The sequence below is a fragment of the Odontesthes bonariensis genome, chromosome 1 (genome assembly GCF_027942865.1).
Source record: "Odontesthes bonariensis isolate fOdoBon6 chromosome 1, fOdoBon6.hap1, whole genome shotgun sequence".
NCBI lineage: Eukaryota > Metazoa > Chordata > Actinopteri > Atheriniformes > Atherinopsidae > Odontesthes > Odontesthes bonariensis.
Genome location: NC_134506.1, coordinates 48,012,668 through 48,039,255, shown reverse-complemented (window position 1 = coordinate 48,039,255; position 26,588 = coordinate 48,012,668). Strand labels below are relative to the sequence as shown.

Here is a 26,588-nt window from a genome sequence, read left to right as displayed (position 1 = left end):
TTAGGGTGTAACTCTTCAGAACTGATGAATCTTAGGGTGTAACTCTTCAGAACTGATTAATCTTAGGGTGTAACTCTTCAGAACCGATGAATCTTAGGGTGTAACTCTTTAAACAGATGAATCTTAGGGTGTAACTCTCCAGAACTGATGAATCTTAGGGTTTACCGCTTCAGAACGGATGAATCTTAGGGTTTACCTCTTCAGAACGGATGAATCTTAGGGTTTACCTCTTCAGAACTGATGAATCTTAGGGTGTAACTCTTCAGAACTGATGAATCTTAGGGTTTAACTCTTTAAACTGATGAATCTTAGGGTTTACCTCTCCAGAACTGATGAATCTTAGGGTTTACCTCTTCAGAACTGATGAATCTTAGGGTTTAACTCTTTAAACTGATTAATCTTAGGGTGTAACTCTCCAGAACTGATGAATCTTAGGGTTTACCTCTTCAGAACCGATGAATCTTAGGGTTTACCTCTCCAGAACTGATGAATCTTAGGGTGTAACTCTCTAGAACTGATGAATCTTAGGGTTTACCTCTCCAGAACTGATGAATCTTAGGGTTTACCTCTCCAGAACTGATGAATCTTAGGGTGTAACTCTCTAGAACTGATGAATCTTAGGGTTTACCTCTCCAGAACTGATGAATCTTAGGGTGTAACTCTTTAAACTGATGAATCTTAGGGTTTACCTCTTCAGAACTGATGAATCTTAGGGTGTAACTCTCCAGAACTGATGAATCTCAGGGTGTAACTCTTCAGAACTGATGAATCTTAGGGTGTATCTCTCCAGAACTGATGAATCTTAGGGTGTAACTGTTCAGAATTGATGAATCTTAGGGTGTAACTCTTCAGAACAGATGAATCCCAGGGTGTAACCCTTCAGAACTGATCCGTCTTAGGGTGTAACTCTTCAGAACTGATGAATCTTAGGGTGTAACTCTTCAGAACTGATCCATCTTAGGGTGTAACTCTCCAGAACTGATGAATCTTAGGGTTTAACTCTTCAGAACTGATGAATCTCATGGTGTAACTCTTCAGAACTGATGAATCTTAGGGTGTAACTCTTCAGAACTGATGAATATCAGGGTGTAACTCTCAGAACTGATCAATCTTAGGGTGTAACTCTTCAGAACTGATCCATCTTAGGGTGTAACTCTCCAGAACTGATGAATCTTAGGGTTTAACTCTTCAGAACTGATGAATCTCATGGTGTAACTCTTCAGAACTGATGAATCTCATGGTGTAACTCTTCAGAACTGATGAATCTTAGGGTGTAACTCTTCAGAACTGATGAATCTTAAGGTTTAACCCTTCAAACTGATGAATCTCAGGGTGTAACTCTTCAGAACGGATGAATCTTAGGGTTTACCTCTTCAGAACGGATGAATCTTAGGGTTTACCTCTTCAGAACTGATGAATCTTAGGGTGTAACTCTTCAGAACTGATGAATCTTAGGGTGTAACTCTTCAGAACTGATTAATCTTAGGGTGTAACTCTTCAGAACCGATGAATCTTAGGGTGTAACTCTTTAAACAGATGAATCTTAGGGTGTAACTCTCCAGAACTGATGAATCTTAGGGTTTACCGCTTCAGAACGGATGAATCTTAGGGTTTACCTCTTCAGAACGGATGAATCTTAGGGTTTACCTCTTCAGAACTGATGAATCTTAGGGTGTAACTCTTCAGAACTGATGAATCTTAGGGTTTAACTCTTTAAACTGATGAATCTTAGGGTTTACCTCTCCAGAACTGATGAATCTTAGGGTTTACCTCTTCAGAACTGATGAATCTTAGGGTTTAACTCTTTAAACTGATTAATCTTAGGGTGTAACTCTCCAGAACTGATGAATCTTAGGGTTTACCTCTTCAGAACTGATGAATCTTAGGGTTTACCTCTCCAGAACTGATGAATCTTAGGGTGTAACTCTCCAGAACTGATAAATCTTAGGGTTTACCTCTTCAGAACTGATCAATCTTAGGGTTTACCTCTCCAGAACTGATGAATCTTAGGGTTTACCTCTTCAGAACTGATGAATCTTAGGGTTTACCTCTCCAGAACTGATGAATCTTAGGGTTTACTTCTTCTGAACTGATCAATCTTAGGGTTTACCTCTCCAGAACTGATCAATCTTAGGGTTTACCTCTCCAGAACTGATCAATCTTAGGGTGTAACTCTTTAAACAGATGAATCTTAGGGTGTAACTCTTCAGAACTGATGAATCGTAGAGTTTACCTCTCCAGAACTGATGAATCTTAGGGTGTAACTCTCCAGAACTGATGAATCTTAGGGTTTACCTCTTCAGAACTGATGAATCTTAGGGTTTACCTCTCCAGAACTGATGAATCTTAGGGTTTACCTCTCCAGAACTGATGAATCTTAGGGTGTAACTCTCTAGAACTGATGAATCTTAGGGTTTACCTCTTCAGAACTGATGAATCTTAGGGTTTACCTCTCCAGAACTGATCAATCTTATGGTTTAACTCTTTAAACTGATGAATCTTAGGGTTTACCTCTCCAGAACTGATCAATCTTAGGGTGTAACTCTTTAAACAGATGAATCTTAGGGTGTAACTCTTCAGAACTGATGAATCGTAGGGTTTACCTCTCCAGAACTGATGAATCTTAGGATTTACCTCTTCAGAACTGATGAATCTTAGGGTTTACCTCTCCAGAACTGATGAATCTTAGGGTTTACCTCTCCAGAACTGATGAATCTTAGGGTGTAACTCTCTAGAACTGATGAATCTTAGGGTTTACCTCTCCAGAACTGATGAATCTTAGGGTTTACCTCTTCAGAACTGATGAATCTTAGGGTTTACCTCTCCAGAACTGATGAATCTTAGGGTTTACCTCTTCAGAACTGATGAATATTAGGGTTTACCTCTCCAGAACTGATCAATCTTAGGGTGTAACTCTTTAAACAGATGAATCTTAGGGTGTAACTCTTCAGAACTGATGAATCGTAGGGTTTACCTCTCCAGAACTGATGAATCTTAGGGTTTACCTCTTCAGAACTGATGAATCTTAGGGTTTACCTCTCCAGAACTGATGAATCTTAGGGTTTACCTCTCCAGAACTGATGAATCTTAGGGTGTAACTCTCTAGAACTGATGAATCTTAGGGTTTACCTCTCCAGAACTGATGAATCTTAGGGTTTACCTCTCCAGAACTGATGAATCTTAGGGTGTAACTCTCTAGAACTGATGAATCTTAGGGTTTACCTCTCCAGAACTGATGAATCTTAGGGTGTAACTCTTTAAACTGATGAATCTTAGGGTTTACCTCTTCAGAACTGATGAATCTTAGGGTGTAACTCTCCAGAACTGATGAATCTCAGGGTGTAACTCTTCAGAACTGATGAATCTTAGGGTGTATCTCTCCAGAACTGATGAATCTTAGGGTGTAACTGTTCAGAACCGACAAATCTAACTTCTGTTTAACTTCCTATCTCAGCTAAACTCCAACAGCTTTGTTTTTTTCTTTACATCCAGTCCACGTTTAAACCTCCAAAGGTACTGTTTCCTTTACTCTTGCCCCCCTCAGAGAGTGATCTTTAGTCTCTGTAGACCCCCCCCCCCCCCCCCCCCCCACCAGGCTTGTGTTAGTCAGCACATATGTCTGAGGTTTGGATTAGAGTCTGGGCTCAGTAACCAACCCAAACCCTGTGTCTGTGCAGCTGGAGCTCAGTCAAGACGACCTGCGGGTTCTGCTCAGGATCATGACTGACAACCTTGGAGAGGCTGCCGGTCCAGAACCCGGTGCCCTTAGACCAGAGACCAGCCGACCGGTCCGAGGGGCCAGAGGACCTTCTACAGGTGTGACAGAGATCTACAGACCTGGTCCTGATCCTCCTTCTGGTGTCATTCTAACCTCAGCTGTGCTCCACCTGTGCAGGTGATTCAGAGAAACCGGGTCAGAGAAGTGAGGAAGAGGAGGATGAAGCTCAGCTAAAGTTTACCTTCAACATCGAGTCCGTTAGTCTGGTTCTGTACCATGCCGACCCAAAACAGGTGAGTTAGTCTTAGAAACCCTTCTGCCTGGTTCTGCCTGGTTCTGCCTGGTTCTGAGTGATTCTGCCTGATTCTGACTGGTTCTGCCTGATTCTGATTGGTTCTTGCCTGGTTCTGCCTGGTTCTGCCTGGTTCTTGCCTGATTCTGACTGGTTCTTGCCTGATTCTGCCTGGTTCTTGCCTGATTCTGCCTGGTTCTTTCCTGGTTCTGCCTGGTTCTTGCCTGATTCTGACTGGTTCTTGCCTGATTCTGCCTGGTTCTTGCCTGATTCTGCCTGGTTCTTGCCTGATTCTGACTGGTTCTGACTGGTTCTTGCCTGATTCTGCCTGGTTCTTGCCTAATTCTGCCTGGTTCTGACTGATTCTGCCTGGTTCTTGCCTGATTCTGCCTGGTTCTTTCCTGGTTTTGACTGGTTCTGCCTGATTCTGCCTGATTCTGACTGGTTCTTGCCTGGTTCTTGCCTGATTCTGACTGGTTCTTGCCTGGATCTGGCTGGTTCTGACTGGTTCTTGCCTGATTCTGACTGGTTCTTGCCTGATTCTTGCCTGGTTCTTTCTGGTTCTGCCTGATTCTGACTGGTTCTTGCCTGGTTCTGACTGGTTCTGTCTGGTTCTGACTGATTCTGCCTGGTTCTTGCCTGATTCTGACTGGTTCTTGCCTGATTCTGACTTGTTCTGACTGGTTCTGGCCTGGTTCTGACTGGTTCTTGCCTGATTCTGACTGGTTCTTGCCTGGTTCTCCCTGATTCTGCCTGGTTCTTGCCTGAATCTGACTGGTTCTGACTGGTTCTTGACTGGTTCTTGCCTGATTCTGACTGGTTCTTGCCTGATTTTGACTTGTTCTGACTGGTTCTGGCCTGGTTCTGACTGGTTCTTGCCTGATTCTGACTGGTTCTTGCCTGGTTCTTGCCTGATTCTGACTGGTTCTTGCCTGGTTCTCCCTGATTCTGCCTGGTTCTTGCCTGAATCTGACTGGTTGTTGCCTGGTTCTGACTGGTTCTTGCCTGATTCTGACTGGTTCTTGCCTGGTTCTTGCCTGATTCTGACTGGTTCTTGCTTGGTTCTCCCTGATTCTGCCTGGTTCTTGCCTGAATCTGACTGGTTCTGCTGTTCTCTCCAGCCGTTGGACATCCAGCACCAGCAGAGCCTCAGACTTGGTGAGTTTGCCCTCCGCCTGCTCCGGGCCTCCGGGGAGGTTCTGACCAGCGGAAGACTGGAGATGTGCACGGTCCTCACGGCGTGCACGCTGGACGACCTGAGGAGCGGCGTGGAGAGGGTGACCTCACGGTAAGAGTTGCACCATCAACTGTTCTGCGCCGAACATGGTGGAACTTTAAGGTCCACCTTCATTAGTAAGACGAGACAAACCTATTAGTCGATCACTCGATGAATAGAACAAACTGCACACCTGCCTCTCTGTGGGCGGTAAACTCAGGTTTCCTTCCAGAACCGGGGAGCCTGAGGGTTCTTCTCAGTGTCTCAGCAGTTCCTAGAAATTTAGAGATCTTTCTTATGAGAAAAAATCCCAAAGACAAAAGGAAGAAGATGAGAACACATGACAGATCTGTCCAGAAGAGTTTGAGGAACAGCTGAGATACTCAGGAGAACTCTTAGGCTCCCTGGTTCTGGGAGAGGACCTCAGCTTGAGAAGGTGAAGGCCCACAGAGGTGACTGGAAGCTTGTAGTCAGGTTTTATTTCCCTACCATCCTAAGGAAGCCATCCCTTCCCTGCTTGTCCACTTTTATTCAGTGTGATTGAAAATGTGCTAGGTTTTGGGTTGATGCTGCCTTTTGGCAGCTTCAGTTCCAACCGTATGCATCCACATCTCATCTCAGCAGAGAGAACCTAAAGTCCTTTCAGGACAGAGCGGTTCTTTAACTGTTGGCAGTGTAGTGGATTTTTTTTATCAAAGTGGATAAGAAGACTTCTCAGATAATAACAAGATAAAATCTGGATTTTGTCTTTCTTTATATTTTATTCAAAGGCAAAATATAGCATTTGAATAGTCCCTTGTCTGCACAAGTCAGGACAGAGAGAGACGAAGAGAAATACAAACATTCCTTTTATACTCCAATGTCCGGTGTGACCTTCTGTGTTACCGTCTGCAGGATGATCGGGCAGAAAGAAGAGGACAGCCAGGAGCCCATGGTGGATCTGACGTACCAGCAGGGTGCTGCAGGACGGGAGCTGGTGATGGTTCTGCAGAAACTTTATCTGTGTGCGAGCGTGGAGTTTCTGATGGCCGTGGCAGATTTCATCCTGCAGGCTCTGCCGCAGAGTTCCCCCCCGACCACATCTGCTGCATCAGGGGACAGACTGCTGCTGAGACAGACCGCCGAGCCACGAGCCGACGCCAAGGCCGGTAAGACCGGGACACTGATGCCTGAACCAGGGGAGGTGGGGGCTGGATTTAGTTACCAACAGGAAGGATTATAGAGGACAGGAAATAATTTTACAAAGCTTTTCAGTAGAAGCCTGACACTGGTGGATACAACGGTCTTATTCTGAGCTCATGAAAACAACGGCTGTGTTCGAAACCGCCTACTACATACTACATATTACATACTACATACTCATTCAATCAGACAGTATGCAGAGCATTTACCCACAATGCATTTCGCTCCTGCCCGAGCCGAAATCAGCCGGCCTGAAGCTGATTTCTCTTAAGCTCTAAACTCTGTAAACTTTAGCAACATTTGAAACATTTTCAGGCGAGAAAGTAGTCGTTTAGATCCCCAACGTGTTGAAAACCTGACAAAATACCGGCTGTTTACAATATTGTTCCCACAAATTCGGCGCTACTAAAGCTAGCCGCAGTGAGCAACGCACTTCTGGTTATTTTCACAAAATAAAATACCCGTTGCCTTTTATCATAGGGAAAGCCATTACAATACAATTGGTGCTTTTGTTTTGAAGAAGTATGTGGTTTCGAACACAGCCATGGTGTTTAACTTCACCCAGAGAAGCTTTGGGATCATGATACAGATGGAAAGTATTTCTGTTGTCCAATTAAAAACAGCGAAATTGAGACACACCCTCTGGGCCAAACTTTTTCAGCCGTTCTGTCTTTCTGGTGTCTTCAGCTTCTGTGAATAAGACTCGTCTGCGGCTGGTTATCGTGGACCCGGAGGTGGTGTTCGTGGGCAGCCTGGCTAAGGCCGACGCCCCCGCCCTCGTGACGTCGTTTCAGTGCGACTTCACTCTGCAGCTCGAAGAGGACGGAGCCCAGAACATGAGGGCCAACCTGAGGGAGCTGAAGGTGCTCGCCTACCCCTTCATCCGGAACCAGCATGACAAGGGCGTCACCACGGTGAGATCACATTACCCCAGGGGGAGGAGCATTCCATTCAGTTTTACTTTTAAAGCGCCCAAATCGCAACAAATGTCATCGAGAATATGTGGGACAGCCCAATAATAAAGAATTACAGCTGAAGTAACAGATGCATGGAACAGTTTTTCTGCATCACTCTGAGACAGGATGTTCCTGATTTTAACAATATTATGAAGGTGAAAGAAGGCAGTCCTAGAAACCTGTTTTAAATGCGAGTCAGAGGACAGATCCTGGTCAGAAATAACTCCAAGGTTCCTCACTGTAGGACCAGAAGCTGAGGAAATACCATCCAGAGTAACTAGAACCAGACAGTTTCTCCCTGAAGCTCTCAGGTCCAAAGATAACGACTTCAGTTTGTCTGAATTTAGAAGCAGACAGTTCTGAGTCATCCAGGTCTTTATGTCTTTAAGACATGCTTGTAGTCTTACCAACCTATTGGGTTCATCTGGTTTTATAGATAAGTACAGCTGAGTATCATCAGCATAGCAATGGAAATTTATGCCATGCTGTCTAATAATGTTACCTAATGGAAGCATGTATAAAGTAAAAAGAATCGGTCCAAGCACAGAACCCTGAGGAACTCCATGACTTACTCTGGTGTGTGAGGAAGATTCTTCATTTACAAGAACAAACTGAAATCTATCAGATAAATATGACTTAAACCAGCCTAATGCAGTTCCTTTAATCCCAATAACATGTTCAAGTCTCTGTAATAAGATACTGTGATCGACCGTATCAAATGCAGCACTGAGATCCAACAGGACAAGCACAGACACAAGTCCGCTAAAAATGTCATGGAGAATCTGTGGGACAGCCCAATAATAAAGAATTACAGCTGAAGTAACAGATGCATGGAGCAGTTTTTTTTGCATCACTCTGAGACAGGATCGTTTGTCGAGTCAGAGGACAGATCCTGGTCAGAAATAACTCCAAGGTTCCTCACTGTAGGACCAGAAGCTGAGGAAATACCATCTAGAGTAACTATAGAACCAGACAGTTTCTCCCTGAAGCGCTCAGGTCCAAAGATAACGACTTCAGTTTGTCTGAATTTAGAAGCAGACAGTTCTGAGTCATCCAGGTCTTTATGTCTTTAAGACATGCTTGTAGTCTCACCAACCTATTGGGTTCATCTGGTTTCATAGATAAGTACAGCTGAGTATCATCAGCATAGCAGTGGAACTTTATGCCATGCTGAATGGAAAGATTAGTTGGTTTTCACATTAGGAAGTGGCTAGGTGTTCCTTGATGCTTAAATACTGTGGCACTGTATGGGAAAGGCATACTCCAGCTCCCAGTATCTGGTCTAGTAGAGGAGATTAAATGTACTAAAGTTAGGACAGAGCTACTGTTAGCTGGGAGTAAAGATGTGGTAGTTAGTAAGGTTAAAGTTAGTTAGTTAAGTGACTTTATTTATACCCGAAGGTTGATTTGGTCCTCCGCTTTTAACCCATCCAGGTTGGCACCTGTTGACACACACGCACAGGGTAACACACTTAGAGACAGATGCCAACCTGGAGCGGTGGGCAGCCATGAAAGTGCCACAGCCGTGACAAGGAGGATGACTGACACCCCTCCAGCTATCAGTTCCACCAAGCGAGAGTGGGAATCGAACCGCCAACCTTCCGGTTAGTGGACGACCGACTCTAACCACTGAGCCACAGCTTGGTTCCAAACCCAACCAAGGGGAGGAAGTGGAATCCAAGAATGGCAGCTCAGGAGGCAGAAGCAACTCTTAATAATAATAATAATAATGACTTGGTTTTATATAGCGCCTTTCAAGTAACCCAAGGTCGCTTTTACTCTTAGACATGCAGAGATTGTGGGTAATATGCAAATAGGCCGGGGAGGCTTGGGTCTTGGCCCAGGCAAACCAGTGTGGAGTAGAGCAGGTCCCAAGGAGAAGAGAAAGCTAGTTGTTGAGCAGGTTCGTAGACAGGAGGAAATGTTAAGGGGTGCAAAGGCAGTGGCTCAGGCTAAGCAGGGACGGTGGTTGAATTGGGAAGGTGTAGAGAAGAAAAAGCTTAGTTGGAAAGAACTGTGGAGTATGGACGAAAGGAGTATTAGATTTTTGATAGGGGCAACATATTGCCAACTCCCCAGAACCTAAAACTCTGGGTAAATGGAGACCTGTTATGTTTGTTATGTTCAGGTACTGCAACTCTAAGGCATATTTTGTCAGGTTGTAAGGTTAGTCTGTCACAAGGCCGGTATACATGGCGACATGACCAAGTATTAAGAAGCTTAGCTGCAGGTATTGAAGATAAACGAAGGCAGGTAAACCTAGGAGGGTCTAAGGTGAAGAGAGTTGGAATTCAGTTTGTTCAAGAGGGGGAGAAAGTTAATAAGACGATAAGGAGGCACGGCAGCTTGGAGGATGCTTGGGATTGGGAGATGCAGATAGATTTAGGAAATAAGCTTGTTGTTCCCCAGGAGATAGCCTCTGCAAATCTAAGGCCTGATACAGTCTTGTGGTCTAGGAGTAGAATGAGAGTCTGTTTCATAGAGCTGACTGTTCCTTGGGAGGAATTAGTAGCAGAAGCATATGAAAGGAAAAAGCTTAGATATGTGGAGTTGGGGGCAGAAGCAGAGCAGCGAGGATGGAAGGTTAGAATCTGTCCAGTGGAAGTAGGATGTAGAGGATTTGTTGCAAAGTCTGTTGTCTCATTGTTGAGGGAGCTGGGTGTAACTGGACAGAGTGTGAGGAAAATAGTGAAGGAAGTGTCAGATGAGGCAGTAAAGTCCAGTCAGTGGATTTGGATTAGAAGAAGCAATAGCAGCTGCGGCCAGCAGGGGGGGCACTTAGGGTAAACAGACTTTTGGAAGAAGCAAAGAAGAAGTTCAAGATATTAAAGTGGAGGGTGTGGCCCATGTGGGCTTTTTGAAACCAGGCGGCCATTTTGGGTGAGTTGACCTGTATGGCTTTGTTTTTGCTGGCATTTTTAGTGATTATAGGAATGTTTAGGTGATTTTGTCTGCTGAATCTGCTAGTGTGTCTTGTCCTGCCTCCACCTCTGGCACCCTCTATACTTCATTACCCCCCTACCAGAACCAGTATTTGTATCCCCACCCCGCTGTGACTGGAGTGCAGTTGGTGAGAGGCTAAGGTAGCTAGTGGTTGTAAATAAAATAAAAAAAAGATGGTTGTTGTAGTGTGAGGAGCAGTGATGGCTGGCATTAGGCAAGTTACTCTGGGATGCCAGTGATCACTCTCTAGCCTACTGGAGGTGTCGTGGGCCCAACGAGACGAAACACTGATGAAAGGAGGTTCTCACCTGATGACCCCAGTGACATGTTGGTCAGCACTGCTCACTGATCTATATTATAGGGAATTATTCACTGAGTCTGGTCCATTTTTTCTTTAGCACAAGTTTCTTGTGTTTACCTTGGAAATGTTGGAAAAATGTTACCTAATGGAAGCATATATAAAGTGAAAAGAATCGGTCCAAGCACAGAACCCTGAGGAACTCCATGACTTACTCTGGTGTGTGAGGAAGATTTTTCATTTACAAGAACAAACTGGAATCTATCAGATAAATATGACTTAAACCAGCCTAATGTAGTTCCTTTAATCCCAATAACATGTTCAAGTCTGTGTAATAAGATACTGTGATCGACCGTATCAAATGCAGCACTGAGATCCAACTGGACAAGCACAGACACAAGTCCGCCATCAGAGGCTGATCCTGTTTATGTTGCTTTTATCCAAAGAGACTTACAAATGATTATATAACATTACAGCTAACATCAAAGCTAACAATAAGCAACGTAGAAGGAAACCAGCAGTCAGTATCTGTTGGAGGTGACGGTGTAGAGATGGAGTGCAGGGTCAGGGTCAGGATAGGAGATGCTCTCTGAAGAGCTGGGGTCATGTTGTTACAGGAAGGTTATCTCATATATCAGAGATAATATAAAAAACTAGAAAATTTCTGAAGAAATTTTGATGGGTGCCAATCTACTGCCCGACTTATCAACAAACCCTGTAGTTGAGAGTCTTCTGTCACATATAAACTTTGAATGAGGTCTCTGTGATGTCGTATGGCTGAGTTATGAGAACTCAAAAATAGGGCAGTTTTTGGCATTTTTGGCTCATTGAGTGCTTTTAAATCGATTTTCCCATTGAATTTTCGGCCTCACAGAGGCCCAAAACTCATAAGACAAGTCTGCTGAAGACAGTTATGTCATCTTTATCAAGGTGCTGTTTAAAATACTGCTTTTATGGCCTTTTCAAAATGGCCTTGTTAAGTGCTTTTCAATGCATTTTCCCATTGCATTGTGGGTATTTTCAAACTTCCCCTCACTATCAGTTTAAAGGAGAAAAGCAGATCAGATTTATAACATGAAGCTGTTACAACAGGGCAGCCATCTTGGCTCTGCCCTCATAAGCAGTCTTAGAACAGAGCAGGCTAACAAGGCGTTGCCCCGGAAACAGGAGCAGGCTAACAAGGCGTTGCCCCGGTAAAAGGAGCAGGCTAACAAGGCGTTTCCCCGGTAACAGGAGCAGGTGCGGCTCGTTGCCCCGGTAACAAGAGCAGGTGCGGCTCGTCTGTGTCTCTGACATGTACGCTCACTATGGCTTCTTAAAATGGCACTATATTTTTGACTGCACTCGACTGTCTCAAATAAACAGTCGCTGTTCGAAAAGTAAAAGTCGTATCCGAATAATTCTTGAACCGCCAGCGACCCAAGAGACGGCAGAAGCCAGCGGTGTAATTTTCATTCGGCTACTATGTGGGGCTCGTTTTTTATGGCAGTTTTAAAATCATTTTTCACCTGAATTTCATGATTGTAGGCGTTTATAATGGGCGGAATGTCAGCTGGATGGTCGACTCTCTGCGTTCAGAGGTGATTTGTGAGGAATCTGTGAGGCAGAGCTCAACGAGTGACTTTGTGTGAAAGACACCTCAGCTGAGATGTAGTCTTCCTAAAACGTAAACTGCCGTTGTGTCAAAGCTGTATAATGTATCAACAAACCCTTTGGTTCAGTTAAAGCTGAGAGTCTCCTGTCACATATAAACTTTGAATGAGGTCTGTGTGATGCTGTATGGCTGAGTTATAAGGCCTCTAAAATAGGGCAGTTTTTAATTTTCAAAGCATTTTCCCATCCATAATTTTCCCACCTTTTCCCATTTTGCCAGAATTCCTTTCGACTAATGAGAGCCAAACGTAAAAGCACACCGATCGAGGAAATATAGGGCGGAAACGGAAAAATAATATTAAGTATACACAAGAGTACAAGAGTACATCCCTGTTAAATAAGGGACTGTGAAATTGTACCTTAATAACCCATTGCACTTGGTCTCTGAATAACTGCACTTTACAATTGTATTCTATTTAAAAATATGAGGGGTTTGTTCTATGTCATCCTGTCTTTTTTGTCCTGGGGTGGGTGGCGGGGTATTTTTGTTTTTTGTAATTGTATCAGACGCACTGTCAATGGCACAGAACAATTTTCTGCAAAGACAAATAAATAAACTATCTAACTATCTACTATCTACTAATGCCTTCAGCATTGGCACCCATAATTACTTTATTATTATTATTATTATAATATTACTTTATTTATTGTGCCTTGTCTTTTATTAAAGTAGAAAATAAAAAGGTAAATATAGTGCTGTATTTATGTGTTTTTGTTGTTTCTTCGTCTTCGAGGCAGAAAATGATGATTCAGGTCGACTCTGTCCAACAGGTGCTGAAACCATGTTCGGTCGCCTTGGAAACCAGAACCCGCCCAGACAAACCCCTGAGCGGCTCTCTGACGGTGGAGGAGATCATCGTGAAGGTTGGTTCTCTGAAGCAGGAAACTACGAGCTGTCCCTGAAGTCATCAGTAGTGTTTGTCCCTGAACTCATCGGTGGCGTTTCCCCCCCTGCAGATCTCGCCGGTTATCCTCAACACGGTGATGACCATCACAGCCGCCATGACGCTAAAGCCGCAGGACGAGCAGAGCGAGGACTCGCCGCCCGACGTCGGGGACCTGTGGTCCGTCAGGAACATCTACGCCTGTGACTTCTGGTTCCTGGGGGTGGACCAGGCCACCGAGATGACCGAGAGCTTCAGGGAGCCCGACAGGCGCAACGAGGGCGAGAGCTTCACCGCGCAGGTTAAGGTAGGAAAGGCCTTCTTCTTTTTGTTGACCGTGAGAATAACGCGGCCCCCTTCCTGATGAGGTGCGGTTGGCCCACAGGTGGTCCAGGTGACCCTGGAGTCCGGTTTGGGTCATCGGACGGTCCCTATGCTTCTGGCTGAGTCATCCCTCAACGGACTGGCCAAGAACTGGTCGTCTTTGCTGCAGCTCAGAGCCGACATGACGCTGGAGGTGAGCCTGACCTTTGACCTGACACAACGTTTCAGGGGTTCTGATCATAGATATGTATAGAATGGCTCGATGCATAGATATGTATAGAATGGCCCTAACCCAGAGCTTCTTGGGTCAGGAAGAAAACGGGAGCTTTTCTCCACACAGAATCAGATTCATTCATCCAAAACTCTCCTTCAGGAACCCAGATTCAGCTTTTCTGGATGTTTTTTTAGTCCCTGTGATGTTTGTTTTGTTTGTTTTGAGCAGGTAAACTACTTTAATGAGACCCATGCGGTGTGGGAGCCTCTGATTGAACGGGTTGACGGTGGCCAACGCAGATGGAACCTGGAGCTGGAGGTAAAACTGTTAAACTGCTGTTTTTGTTACGTGAAACTTCTCTTTGGTGTTTTGTTATGTTGCCCCACCTGAAACTGTGTGGCCTCTGGAGGCCTCTGAACGCGGGGCCTCTGGAGGCGGGGCCTCTGAAGGCGGGACCTCTGAAGGCGGGACTTCTGAAGGCGGGACCTCTGGAGGCCTCTGGAGGCCTCTGAAGGCGGGGCTTCTGGAGGCCTCTGGATGCTGCTGTACGGGTTTCTAACCCTCAGCCTGGTGTCAGCCTGATGAACTCTGCTTTTATTCCCGCAGATTAAGAACAATCCGGTTATGGACAAGAGTCCTGTCCATGGAGACGACTACGTCCTTCTCCCTGAACCTCGCTCCGCCATCAGCATCTGCTCAAAGGACTCCATGAACGTCACCGTCTCCAAGTGCTGCCTCAACGTCTTCCACAACCTGGCCAAGGTACAGCTGGGGTGGGATGGGGAAAGATGGCCTCCTCCAGCAGAGGGCGCTGTTTTACCTTCAGCTTCAGCGTGAAGTGATGTCAGTCCTAAGTTGGGATGGGAATCGAAAACCGGTTCTTGTTGAGAACCGGGTCCCAGTGTTTCAATTCCTTGGAATCGTTTGGCGCTTTTGCAAACCATTCCCTTATCGATTCCAGTGGGCGCGAATGACGTCACCACGCAGCGTTGCGTGGCGAGTCCAGCGCAGCCAGCAGCCAACAGTAAACATGGCGCCCAAGCGGTACAAACGCTCGAAAGTTTGGCTACACATCCCTAAAAAAGATGACAACAGGGCAACTTGCAAAGTGAATATTTCACCAAAGGGAGGAAATACTACCAACATGCAATAACTATGAATGAATGATTAACGTCGGTGAATCTGAACCCAGCAACGTTAGCAACGTTAGCAACGTTAGCATGTCCTTGGCTAACACTGCAGGTAACTAACTAACAAACACTGCCTATCATGTTAGCACCATTTGCCTGATTGTAAAAGCTGCTGTTAGTAACGGTTAAGGTTAAATGAATGCCTTCTCAGGCATTACATTTAGATGAAATTATGAGAGACAGAGCCTGACTGGCTCAGAGCCAGAGGCTGGTGGTACTACCCCCAGTTCACCTCTACCTCCAGCTTCTCCTTTCACCAGAGCAGGAAGAGTTAAATTACCCAGGCCAGGATAGACCAATGTGGACCTCACCGTTGTTGGGTTTGTGAGGTCATGACTCGTGTTACTTCTAAACTAAACAAAGTTGATGCTAATCGACCGGTTTGTTGTCCTTTTTCTCCAAATGAGAATCAATAAGGGAACCGACAAAGAACCGAATCGTTAAGCAGAATCGAAAATGGAACTGGAATTGTAAAAATCTTATCAATTCCCATCCCTAGTCCTGAGCATCTGTTAAACTCAAGCTGCTGATTCTCTGCTGTTTCTTCTTTCAGGCCTTCTCAGAGGGCACTGCGTCCGCCCATGGCTGCACCTTAAAGGAGAAGGCCCCCTTCACCATCAGGAACTCCCTGGGAATCCCCCTGATCCTGCAGCACAGCGCCAACCTGCGGCCGGTGGGCTCTCCGGCCCATGGGAGGCTGCAGGAGCTGTCGGTGGACCAGAGCCTGGACCTGGAGCACACCGTGTTCGAGCCGTCCTCCAGAGGCAAACTGTCCACCCTGCAGCGGCAGGAGAGCTGCCTGTTTCACCTCACCCTGGGTCAGCCGCCGCCGCCGCCGCCGCTCCATTTGTTCTGTGTGACGCCCTGAGGCGCTCTGAGTAACCGTGTCTGACCCCCGCAGTGCCCTCCGGATACAGCGAGATCGCCAACGTCGCCGTGGACAAACCGGGCCGCCGCCTCTACAACGTCCGCGGCCCTCAGCTGCAGGAGGCCGTCTCCGTGCTGCTGCAGATCCACGCCGCCGACGGGAACAAGGTCATCACCATCCGGGCGCCGCTGCAGGTCAGAACCACACAACCACAGACGGATCAGAACCAGAACCACGGATCAGTTCTGATCAGAACCACACGGATCAGTTCTGTAGTGTTAGCTGTGATGTTAGCTTTGAAAATAGCTTTGATGTTAGCTGTAATGTTAGCTGTGATGTTAGCTTTGATGTTAGCTGTGATATTAGCTTTGATGTTAGCTTTGAAGTTAGCTTTGAAGTTAGCTGTAATGTTAGCTTTGAAGTTAGCTTTGATGTTAGCTGTGATGTTAGCTGTAATGTTAGCCTTGATGTTAGCTTTGATGTTAGCTTTGATGTTAGATGTAATGTTAGCTGTAATGTTAGCTGTGATGTTAGCTGTAATGTTACCTGTGATGTTAGTTGTGATGTTAGCTTAGAAGTTAGCTTTGATGTTAGCTGTGATGTTAGCTGGGATGTTAGCTGTAATGTTAGCTTAGAAGTTAGCTTTGATGTTATGTGAGCTACATTTTTTATTTTTATTTTATTTTATTTTTTTATTTTGTTTTGTCATAAGATTGCCATGGTAACAAACATGGCGAGAAGACGCTGGCGTATTTTGGCTGCCACTTCTCCCTCTAAAAGCTCTCTCTTTTGCTGTTGTTTTTTGATATATTTTTTTTAGTCACTGCTTCCAGTAGCTACCTACTTTTTTAAATCTGCTTCTCAACCGGCTGATCAAAGCTAACTATTACGAAATTATTACGGACTACCTACCTCCCTGGATCTCACAAAACAAACTCACACGGTGTTGCTGGGCAACTGCTTCAAAACCAGTCTGAGTGCGTTAGCTCGGTCACTTACAGACGTCTTCCATCGCCACTCGGTTGAGGGTAGAGATCCGGGCAGATTTCCATCTGTCTCGGTGCGGTTAGCTCCTGGCTGGCTGGGACCGCTGCCTCCGACCCAAGCAGGCTCCCTGAGCTGGCCGGCTTTGCGTTTGTCTGTGCCTGAATTGATTTCGGGCCCAGGCGGGCTGGTCTCTCCATCTGCCACGCTGTGGCTGTTGATCCTGGTCCATCATCTCTCTTTTTGCGCTTTGCAGCCGCCGTCCACCTCCAGCAGTGTTTGCCTCCTCACTGCCTCGGTCATGGAGCTCTCCTATACATCCATGCAGCTCCGCCAGCTGATTTCCCAGTTGCCCCCTTCCACCGAGCTCACCGCCACACTGGAACTGCACCGACTTCTTCTCCGTCCTCGCTACATTCACCGAGGCTCCCGCCGCAAGTTTGTTTTTGGTTCCGCCACCATGGGCGGGATTCCGTCGCTGTGGTCTGACCGCAGCTCACGCACCGGCTCCCGCACTTCCTCATCGCGTCATCACAACAACAGACGTCATCAGAACGGGCCAAACGCCAACACCTGTAACCTCCGCCCTATCCCTACTTCCGCCCCATCAATTCCAAAACAAAAGTACCTGAAACTCGCCCTCTACAACACAAGATCCCTCAACAATAAAAGTCTTATTCTCAATGAATTTATCATCGACAGACAACTCGACCTTCTCTGTCTAAATGAAACCTGGCAAAAACCCTTGGATTACTTTTCACTCAACCAAACTACCCCTGCTGGATTTTCATACCTGGACAACCCACATTCCGAGGGCAAAGGAGGGGGCATTGCTGCCATCTACCATCACAGCCTCCAACCCCGCCCACTCTCCATCCCTGCCGCTAAATCTTTTGAACACCTGGCTTTCAAACTCCCTGGCCCTAAACCTCTCATAATTTCAATTATCTACCGCCCCCCCAAGCCCAATCCATTATTCCTATCAGACCTCTCTGAATTCATCACTGCACTGTCCTCCATCTCGCCGTCTGTTTTACTCCTTGGTGATTTCAACCTCCACATTGACTCCCCGGACTGTAAACATGCCATGGACTTTCTGGACCTACTCAACTGCTTCAGCTTCACCCAACACATCAATTTCCCCACCCATAAAGGTGGACACATCCTAGATCTGGTTTGCTCTACCGGCCTCCACATACACAACATCTCCAGCACTGACCTCTCCATCTCCGACCACCTGGCCATCGCACTCGCTATTGACATTCCCGCCCCCCAACCAAAACAGGACCGCACAATAACTTTCCGGAACTTCACTTCAACTCAAAAAACAACTCAGACAGTTAGAACGATTAATCAAGAAAACCGGTCTCACAGTTCACGTCCTCGCCTAAAAAGATCTTATGCACCTCTACAAATCTGCACTTAACAAAGCCCGCTCTGTTTACTATTCTGGCATCATTCACTCTGGATCCTCCAACCCACGCACTCTCTTTTCAACAATAAACAAACTCCTCAAACCCCAGGACAATATCTCATCCACATTCACCCCGGAGAAGTGCAACAACCTCCTATCATTTTTCCACTCTAAGATCGATAACATACACAACCAGCTTGTCACCTCCACTGCCACCACCCCCAACTCTGAACCCCCATTTCCCTCATCCCCCGACAACCAGCTTTCCATCTTCTCCCCCATAACCACAGCCGACCTCTCCAAAATACTCTCCACCATGAAATCATCCACCTCCCCCCTGGACCCCATGCCTTCTGAGCTTGTCAAAGCCTGTTTCAGCTCCCTCGCCCCACTCATCACGGACACCATCAACTCCTCCCTTACCTCCGGCACCGTCCCCTCTCCTCTTAAACTTGCTGCCATCACCCCCCTCCTTAAAAAACCTGGCCTTGACCCTGACGACCCAAACAATTTCAGGCCCATCTCCAACCTCCCATTCCTCTCAAAAATTCTGGAAAGAGCCGTCGCAGCACAATTAAAGCAATACCTCCTCTCCAATAACCTGTACCAAACATTCCAATCTGGCTTCAGAACCCATCACAGTACCGAAACAGCACTTTTAAAAGTCACCAATGACCTCCTACTCTCCTCCGACTCCGGCTCCCTCACCATTCTCCTCCTGCTCGACCTCAGTGCTGCCTTCGACATCATCAATCACTCCATCCTCCTCAACCGTCTGCAAGCCATTGGCATCATCAACTCCGCTCTCTCCTGGTTCACCTCCTACCTATCTGAAAGACTCCACTACATCTCTATCAACAACCACAAATCCCGCACCGCCCCTGTCTCACACGGAGTTCCCCAAGGCTCAGTGCTCGGACCAATCCTCTTCATCCTCTACATGCTCCCACTGGGTCACATTATCCGCCACCATGGTCTTCACTTCCACTGTTACGCCGACGATACCCAGCTATACATCACCACCACTGCCATTACTCCTGCCATTCTCTCCACCCTCACCAACTGCCTCACCGACATCAGAGCCTGGATGAATCACAACCTCCTCCAACTCAACAGCAATAAAACTGAAATTATAATTTTTGGCCCAAAATCCACCCTCGCCACCTTTGTTCCTTATGTAAAGCGTCTTTGAGCATTTGGAAAAGCGCTATATAAAACTTATGTATTATTATTATTATTATTATTACATTCTGAGCTACATCAGTTCTGATCAGGGGGCAGCACCGAGTCTCCAGCAGGTCCATAACCGTAACCTGGTTGTTGGGTTTCAGATAAAGAACCACTTCTCCGTGCCCTTCACCGTGCTGAGGTACTGTCCCACATCCAGGAGTATGCAGAGCGTCGGGCAGGCTGAACCCGAGACAGAGTTCCACGTCAACCTGGAAACATACAGGTATCATGACATCATCATGACATCATCATCATGTCTGTGAGCTGCCGTGGCGTCGGGTTCGGTTGGTTACGGTTGGGCGGAGGTACAGAGGAGCAGGAAGTTAAACAGGAAGTTAACCCTCTGGAGTCTAAGGCCTTTTCAGAGACTTTGAGGCAGTTGTCACCACCTTGACATTTTCAAGTATTTCAACTAACTGTAAACATCTATGCAAAAGTGACACATATGGTTGTATTCTGAAAAGCCTAACAAAAACAATATGAGAGTGAAGTGAATGTAATGTAAGTTTTATTTAAATTGAGGGGAAACACAACTGTACAAAAAAACAAGTTTTAGAGGTCTTCAAACAGTGCAAGAAAACACTATAAATATATCTAGCCAAGACTTTTGAAGGTTGAACCTTGTAAACAAAAGTGTTGGCTGCATAAAAGTAAAAAGTGCAGTCAGAAATGTTTTGTTGTTTCCACACAAACTGTAAAAAAGTCATTGTAACTCCAAGCAATGTCTCTGAGAGTTGAAGACTAATTAGATGGGTGTGTAACACCCCTGATTCCCCCACCCCCCCTGTCACTCTCCATGTGATGATTGTCTGTCACTGGCAGGACATTGCTGCCTTCCCCCACATGCTGGCTGAATGGGGCGTGTTCTCACCTGTGAATAGCCACTCAATCACCTGGTACTTTGCATGTGAATAGTGATAGGTGTGGCCTAGGAAGCTGCTGCAGTCAGAGAGTACAGAAAATCCAAAGATTTCTGTTCACTCTCTTTAAAAAGGGCCAGCTATATAATTTATTTTAATATATATATATATTTGAAAACTAGAAGTTTCAAGGTTTTTAATGGTGTAACTTACATGTTTGAATGACAAAAACTCACAGAGTTACAGATGTGTTTTTGGAGATGTGTCAAAAATCCCGCCGGCGGAATTTAGACTCCAGAGTGTTAAACAGGAAGTTAAACAGGAAGTTAACCGGCCTCTCTATTCCTGCAGGTGTCAGCTGTTCGTGCGTCCGGCCGGGCCTCTGCAGGGTCGGTACGCGGCGTCCTCCAGCTGCGTGTCCTGGAAGGAGCAGGTGCACCTCAGCTCGGAGGTGCGCTCGCTGCTGCAGTGCCCGGCGGCCGACGGCGGCCTGCTGCCGCTCATGGTCAGCACGCTGGCCGTCCCCGACGACCTGCGGCACATCGCCAGCCACGGCGAGGAGGACTGGGACCCCGCCTACGTCATCCACCTCCACCCGGTGGCCACGCTGCGCAACCTGCTGCCCTACGACATCCGCTACATGATGGAGGTACGGTTAGGGTTAGGGTTAGGGTCCCGATAAAAAGTATTCGCACGATCGGTTTGTTCTGACCCGATCCGCTCTGACCCCTGACCTCTGGGGTCTGACCTCTGACCCCTGACCTCTGACCCGATCCCCTCTGACCTCTGACCTCTGGGGTCTTCTGTCCTCAGAGCTCAGCAGATTTCCACGAGCTTCCGGCGGGCAGCACGTCGGACCTGCTGAATGCCCGCCTGGCCGGGGAGGTGCTGTCGCTGGCGCTGATCCGGTATCAGGGCCGCGACTGGCATGGACACTTCCAGGTCAGGGAGGAGCTGCCGGAGTTCTTCGCCCTGAGTCTCGCCTGCGAGGCAGACGTCGGCCTAACGGTGGACCTGATCGTCCACGCCACGAGGACGGCCAGCCGCCGCCTGCTGCTGTCGCTGTTCAGCCCGTACTGGATCATCAACAAGACCTCCAGGCTGCTGCAGTACCGGGCCGAGGAGGTCAGCGTCAAACACCCGGCCGACCACAGGGACATCGTGCTGTTCTCCTTCAGGAAGAAGAACCTGTTCAGTAAGAGCAAGGTGAGCCGCACCTGGACCAGGGGCACCGGACCAGGGGCACCGGACCAGGGGCACCGGACCAGGGGCACCGGACCAGGGGCACCGGACCAGACTTCCACCTTTCTTTTTGCATTGTGTCTCAAGATATCTGATTCTGTCTTATCAAGGGTCTTAAGTTTTGGTGTCAGCATTTAGTGCTTCATGTTTGTCGTACTTTAATGTTTCAGTTCAGATGTTAAATTCAGAGAAACGAGAGTCTGACTCACCTTTGCTGCCTCTCATGGAGTAAATGCAGGAAGAACCGTTTCCAGCTCAGAGCGGGACACAAACTGTGAAATATTTCTGAAGCGATAAAAACAAGAGAAGCAGAGATTTAACATGAGCACCTAAAGTGAAAGCTGAGAGGAAAGTTAGCCCAAAGTTCCTGATGGAAGATTCATCAGAAGAAGCAGGAGGACCCAGAGTCTCCCTGAGCTCAGAAACATCTGCAGCTCAGAAACATCTGCAGCTCAGAAACATCTGCAGCTGAGACACATGTTATATAGAAATACAGCTGAGTGTCATCAGCATAGAGGGAGGATGTGTCCTTAAAGAGCTGAAAATGGTGTGTTTTCTTCTGCAGATCCAGCTGTGCATCTCCACCAGCTCCTGGTCGGAGGGTTTCTCTCTGGACACGGTGGGAAGTTACGGCTGCGTTCGCTGTCCCGCCAACAACATGGACTTCTTGGTAACTGCTCTCACGTTGTTTTCTGAGACCTTGGGATGCAGATGTTATTAGTTTTCTCAGATCGTCTCTGAGCTCGGCACGACTCGGTTGGGTTGCGGAGGTGTTCGGTCTGCTGGCTTCTGATTGGTGTTTGTGTCCAGGTGGGCGTGTGCATCCACATGAGCAGCTTTAACCTGACCAGGATCGTCACCATGAGTCCTTTCTACACTCTGGTCAACAAGTCCTCTTACGAGCTGGAGGTGGGGGAGGTCATCGATCCGGCCTCCCCCAAATGGTACTACATCCCCTCCACCGAGGTGAGTCCGTATCAGAGGCTCCATCAGAACTGTGGCGGCTGCAGGTCGATGGAACAGTTTCTAAATCATGACGCTGTGCTTGTTGGGTTGCAGTGCCTCCCACTTTGGCCGGAGAGCAGCGCGGGGAAGCTGTGTGTCCGTGTGGTCGGGTCAGACTCCGTCTCCAAGTCCTTCTTCTTCAGCCGGCAGGACAACGGCACCCTGCTGAGCCTGGACCAGGTGGGTGTCCAGGCTGGTTCTGATCCAGCTCAGTTGGTTCTGATCCAGCTCAGCTGGTTCTGATCCACCTCAGCTGGTTCTCAGGGCTTTAACACAGGTGTGTTCTTGCAGTGCGGCGGGATCATCGTGGACGTCAACATCTCGGATCACTCCACCATCATTGGCTTCAGTGATTACTATGACGGAGCGGCGCCGGCCCTGTTGCTGAACCACACGGCCTGGGTCACCATCAGCTACCGGCAGAGGTCAGAGGTCACACACACGGTTTTATGTTTCCTCCATACTGATGTGGATCCAGATCCCCTTATCAGCAGTGAGAACAGTTAGATTCAGATTTCTATGTCAGGCAGGGACCTGAGTCCAGGTCGGCAGCTCGTCTCCATCCTGCCGCACCTTCCTCAGTCTCAGAACCCCCCCCCCCCCCCCCCCCCAGGGTTAGGGTTAGGGTTAGGGTTAGCGTACGGGTTAGCGTATGGGTTAGGGTTAGCGTATTGGTTAGGGTTAGGGTTGGCTTATGGGTTAGGGTTCGCGTACGGGTTAGCCCCCCACAGCCGGCTGATGACCAGCTGGAACTTCTGCTGCTTTTCCATGGTGACAGCCAGCTAAATGCCTGCTTCTTTCTTCCCCAGCGGCTCAGCGGTGGGTTATGAGCTGAAACCCAGTGAGGCCCGGCGGTTTGTGTGGGACGACCCGGCAGGAACCCGAACACTCAGCTGGAGCCACATGGAGCATTCAGGAGAGCTGGATCTGCTGAAGGTCCGACCCAAACTGACCTTATTCCTTTTCTTGTTGTCGGGTACTGTGTGATGGTAACGGTTAGGGCCGTCTGGGCGGTACCGGGCTCCCTCCTTCTTATGGGCGGCACCTGTTGGGAAAATATCCAACTGTGAGATCTTTAGGATGTGATGGAGCTCGGTCATTCAGAGCTTTATATGTGAGGAGAAGAATCTTAAATTCTATTCTGAATTTAGCAGCCAATGAAGAGAAGCTAAAACTGGAGAAATCTGGTCTGAAGCCATGAACAGGACTACAACCTCACAGTCGGTCTTTGTTCTTTCAGGACGATGTGGGGCAGTTCTCCTATGACAGCAAGTCTCAGGTCCACTGGGTTTCCTTCCTGGATGGACGCCAGCGAATGGTTCTGTTCACCGAGGACACCGGCATGGTGACGAAGGCCCGGCAGGCCGAGGACCTCGAGCAGATTCAGCAGGAGGTGAAGGTGTCCCTGCAGAACCTGGGACTGTCGCTCATCAACAACAGCAGCCGACAGGAGATCGCCTACGTTGGTATCACCAGGTAAGCACCAGCCAATCACCTGAGGACGTTGGTATCACCAGGTAAGCACCGACCAATCACCTGAGGAGTGTGACGGGGTTAAGCCGGAGTTACAGTTGACGCGTCGCTCACGGCGGTGGCAGACCGTGACGTCAAAATGGCGTTTCAGGCCTGGCGCTTGCCTTGAAAACGCGGCGCAGCGTGGTGTCGTGCACCAGTCAAGTTTTGTAACTTCGCCGAGAACGACGAACCGGACGGACCGATGTGAGGCTCAGTCAGGAGGTGCGCTTGTACAGGCAGCTGTACGAAACTGCAGTGAAACAGCACAGGGAGCACGTAAACTCCCAAAACTGGTGCACAGAGATGGGCAGAACTTTGGGGAAAGAGGGAGAGTTCTGTAAGAATGTGTGGAAGAAGCTACGGAACAGATACGTGAAGGCAAAGAAGAGGGCAGAGACTCCAAGTGGTGATGCCGGGGGCTTCAGACCTTCACCTCTTTTAACTGAATTAAAAAATTTTAATTATCCGAATACTGCAGCATCATCATTGATGACAGTATTCCTGCTCTTGACGGTGGCATTGTTTTCTTCTCGACTTTCGTGGTTGTAGAGTAGCGGTAACCTTCATGTAGCTGCGACACCTCTGTGACGGAGAAGATTGCAACTACTGGAAAATCGACTTGCGCCACTATATATTGCGGGCACGAAATCGTGACGTCATCAACACCGCTGGCGCTAGCAGGCGCGGCAACCATGCTAGAGCCTTTAGGGTTAGCTTCCAGGGTCAGGAAGTTAGCAGAAGTTAGCTCAGGTGTGTCTGTTCACAGCTCAGGTGTGTTTGTTCACAGCTCAGGTGTGTCTGTTCACAGCTCAGGTGTGTCTGTTCACAGCTCAGGTGTGTCTGTTCACAGCTCAGGTGTGTCTGTTCACAGCTCAGGTGTGTTTGTTCACAGCTCAGGTGTGTCTGTTCACAGCTCAGGTGTGTTTGTTCACAGCTCAGGTGTGTTTGTTCACAGCTGAGGTGTGTTTGTTCACAGCTCAGGTGTGTCTGTTCACAGCTCAGGTGTGCTTGTTCACCGCTCAGGTGTATCTGTTCACAGCTCAGGTGTGTCTGTTCACAGCTCAGGTGTGTTTGTTCACAGCTCAGGTGTGTTTGTTCACAGCTCAGGTGTGTTTGTTCACAGCTCACGTGTGTCTGTTCACAGCTCAAGTGTGTTTGTTCACAGCTCAGGTGTGTCTGTTCACAGCTCAGGTGTGTTTGTTCACAGCTCAGGTGTGTTTGTTCACAGCTCAGGTGTATCTGTTCACAGCTCACGTGTGTGTGTGTTCACAGCTCAGGTGTGTTTGTTCACAGCTCAGGTGTATCTGTTCACAGCTCAGGTGTGTTTGTTCACAGCTCAGGTGTGTTTGTTCACAGCTCAGGTGTGTCTGTTCACAGCTCAAGTGTGTTTGTTCACAGCTCAGGTGTGTCTGTTCACAGCTCAGGTGTGTCTGTTCACAGCTCAAGTGTGTTTGTTCACAGCTCAGGTGTGTCTGTTCACAGCTCAAGTGTGTTTGTTCACAGCTCAGGTGTGTCTGTTCACAGCTCAGGTGTGTCTGTTCACAGCTCAGGTGTGCTTGTTCACAGCTCAGGTGTGTTTGTTCACAGCTCAGGTGTGTCTGTTCACAGCTCAGGTGTGTCTGTTCACAGCTCAGGTGTGTTTGTTCACAGCTCAGGTGTGTCTGTTCACAGCTCAGGTGTTTCTGTTCACAGCTCAGGTGTGTTTGTTCACAGCTCAGGTGTTTCTGTTCACAGCTCAGGTGTGTTTGTTCACAGCTCAGGTGTTTCTGTTCACAGCTCAGGTGTGCTTGTTCACAGCTCAGGTGTGTTTGTTCACAGCTCAGGTGTGCTTGTTCACAGCTCAGGTGTGTTTGTTCACAGCTCACGTGTGTCTGTTCACTGCTCAAGTGTGCTTGTTCACAGCTCAGGTGTGTTTGTTCACAGCTCAGGTGTGTGTGTTCACAGCTCAGGTGTGCTTGTTCACAGCTCAGGTGTTTCTGTTCACAGCTCAGGTGTTTCTGTTCACAGCTCCGGTGTGCTTGTTCACAGCTCAGGTGTTTCTGTTCACAGCTCCGGTGTGCTTGTTCACAGCTCAGGTGTTTCTGTTCACAGCTCCGGTGTGCTTGTTCACAGCTCAGGTGTGTCTGTTCACAGCTCAGGTGTGTCTGTTCACAGCTCAGGTGTGTCTGTTCACAGCTCAGGTGTGCTTGTTCACAGCTCAGGTGTTTCTGTTCACAGCTCAGGTGTGCTTGTTTACAGCTCAGGTGAGTGTGTTCACAGCTCAGGTGTGTTTGTTCACAGCTCAGGTGTTTCTGTTCACAGCTCAGGTGTGCTTGTTCACAGCTCAGGTGTGTTTGTTCACAGCTCAGGTGTGCTTGTTCACAGCTCAGGTGTGTTTGTTCACAGCTCACGTGTGTCTGTTCACTGCTCAAGTGTGCTTGTTCACAGCTCAGGTGTGTTTGTTCACAGCTCAGGTGTGTGTGTTCACAGCTCAGGTGTGCTTGTTCACAGCTCAGGTGTGTCTGTTCACAGCTGAGGTGTGTTTGTTCACAGCTCAGGTGAGTGTGTTCACAGCTCAGGTGTTTCTGTTCACAGCTCAGGTGTGTCTGTTCACAGCTCAG

At 47.7% G+C, this 26,588-nt stretch overlaps 1 protein-coding gene across 8 annotated transcripts in view; it reads left to right on the top strand.

The window, feature by feature from the left end:
- Nucleotides 1-26,588, top strand: part of vps13c (vacuolar protein sorting 13 homolog C) — a 180,271-nt gene that overhangs the window by 128,527 nt on the left and 25,156 nt on the right. For all 8 annotated transcript variants that reach the window (XM_075468951.1, XM_075468931.1, XM_075468960.1 and 5 more), the window contains 21 exons: nt 3,678-3,816; nt 3,896-4,011; nt 5,132-5,298; nt 6,121-6,374; nt 7,096-7,322; nt 13,030-13,122; nt 13,216-13,449; nt 13,528-13,659; nt 13,909-13,998; nt 14,287-14,442; nt 15,424-15,688; nt 15,772-15,932; nt 19,468-19,589; nt 20,578-20,875; nt 21,040-21,432; nt 22,034-22,138; nt 22,279-22,434; nt 22,528-22,653; nt 22,765-22,898; nt 23,283-23,409; nt 23,714-23,949. In XM_075468951.1, coding sequence (XP_075325066.1) covers nt 3,678-3,816; nt 3,896-4,011; nt 5,132-5,298; nt 6,121-6,374; nt 7,096-7,322; nt 13,030-13,122; nt 13,216-13,449; nt 13,528-13,659; nt 13,909-13,998; nt 14,287-14,442; nt 15,424-15,688; nt 15,772-15,932; nt 19,468-19,589; nt 20,578-20,875; nt 21,040-21,432; nt 22,034-22,138; nt 22,279-22,434; nt 22,528-22,653; nt 22,765-22,898; nt 23,283-23,409; nt 23,714-23,949 — 3,731 coding nt within the window. The remainder of the gene's footprint in view (nt 1-3,677; nt 3,817-3,895; nt 4,012-5,131; nt 5,299-6,120; nt 6,375-7,095; nt 7,323-13,029; nt 13,123-13,215; nt 13,450-13,527; nt 13,660-13,908; nt 13,999-14,286; nt 14,443-15,423; nt 15,689-15,771; nt 15,933-19,467; nt 19,590-20,577; nt 20,876-21,039; nt 21,433-22,033; nt 22,139-22,278; nt 22,435-22,527; nt 22,654-22,764; nt 22,899-23,282; nt 23,410-23,713; nt 23,950-26,588) is intronic.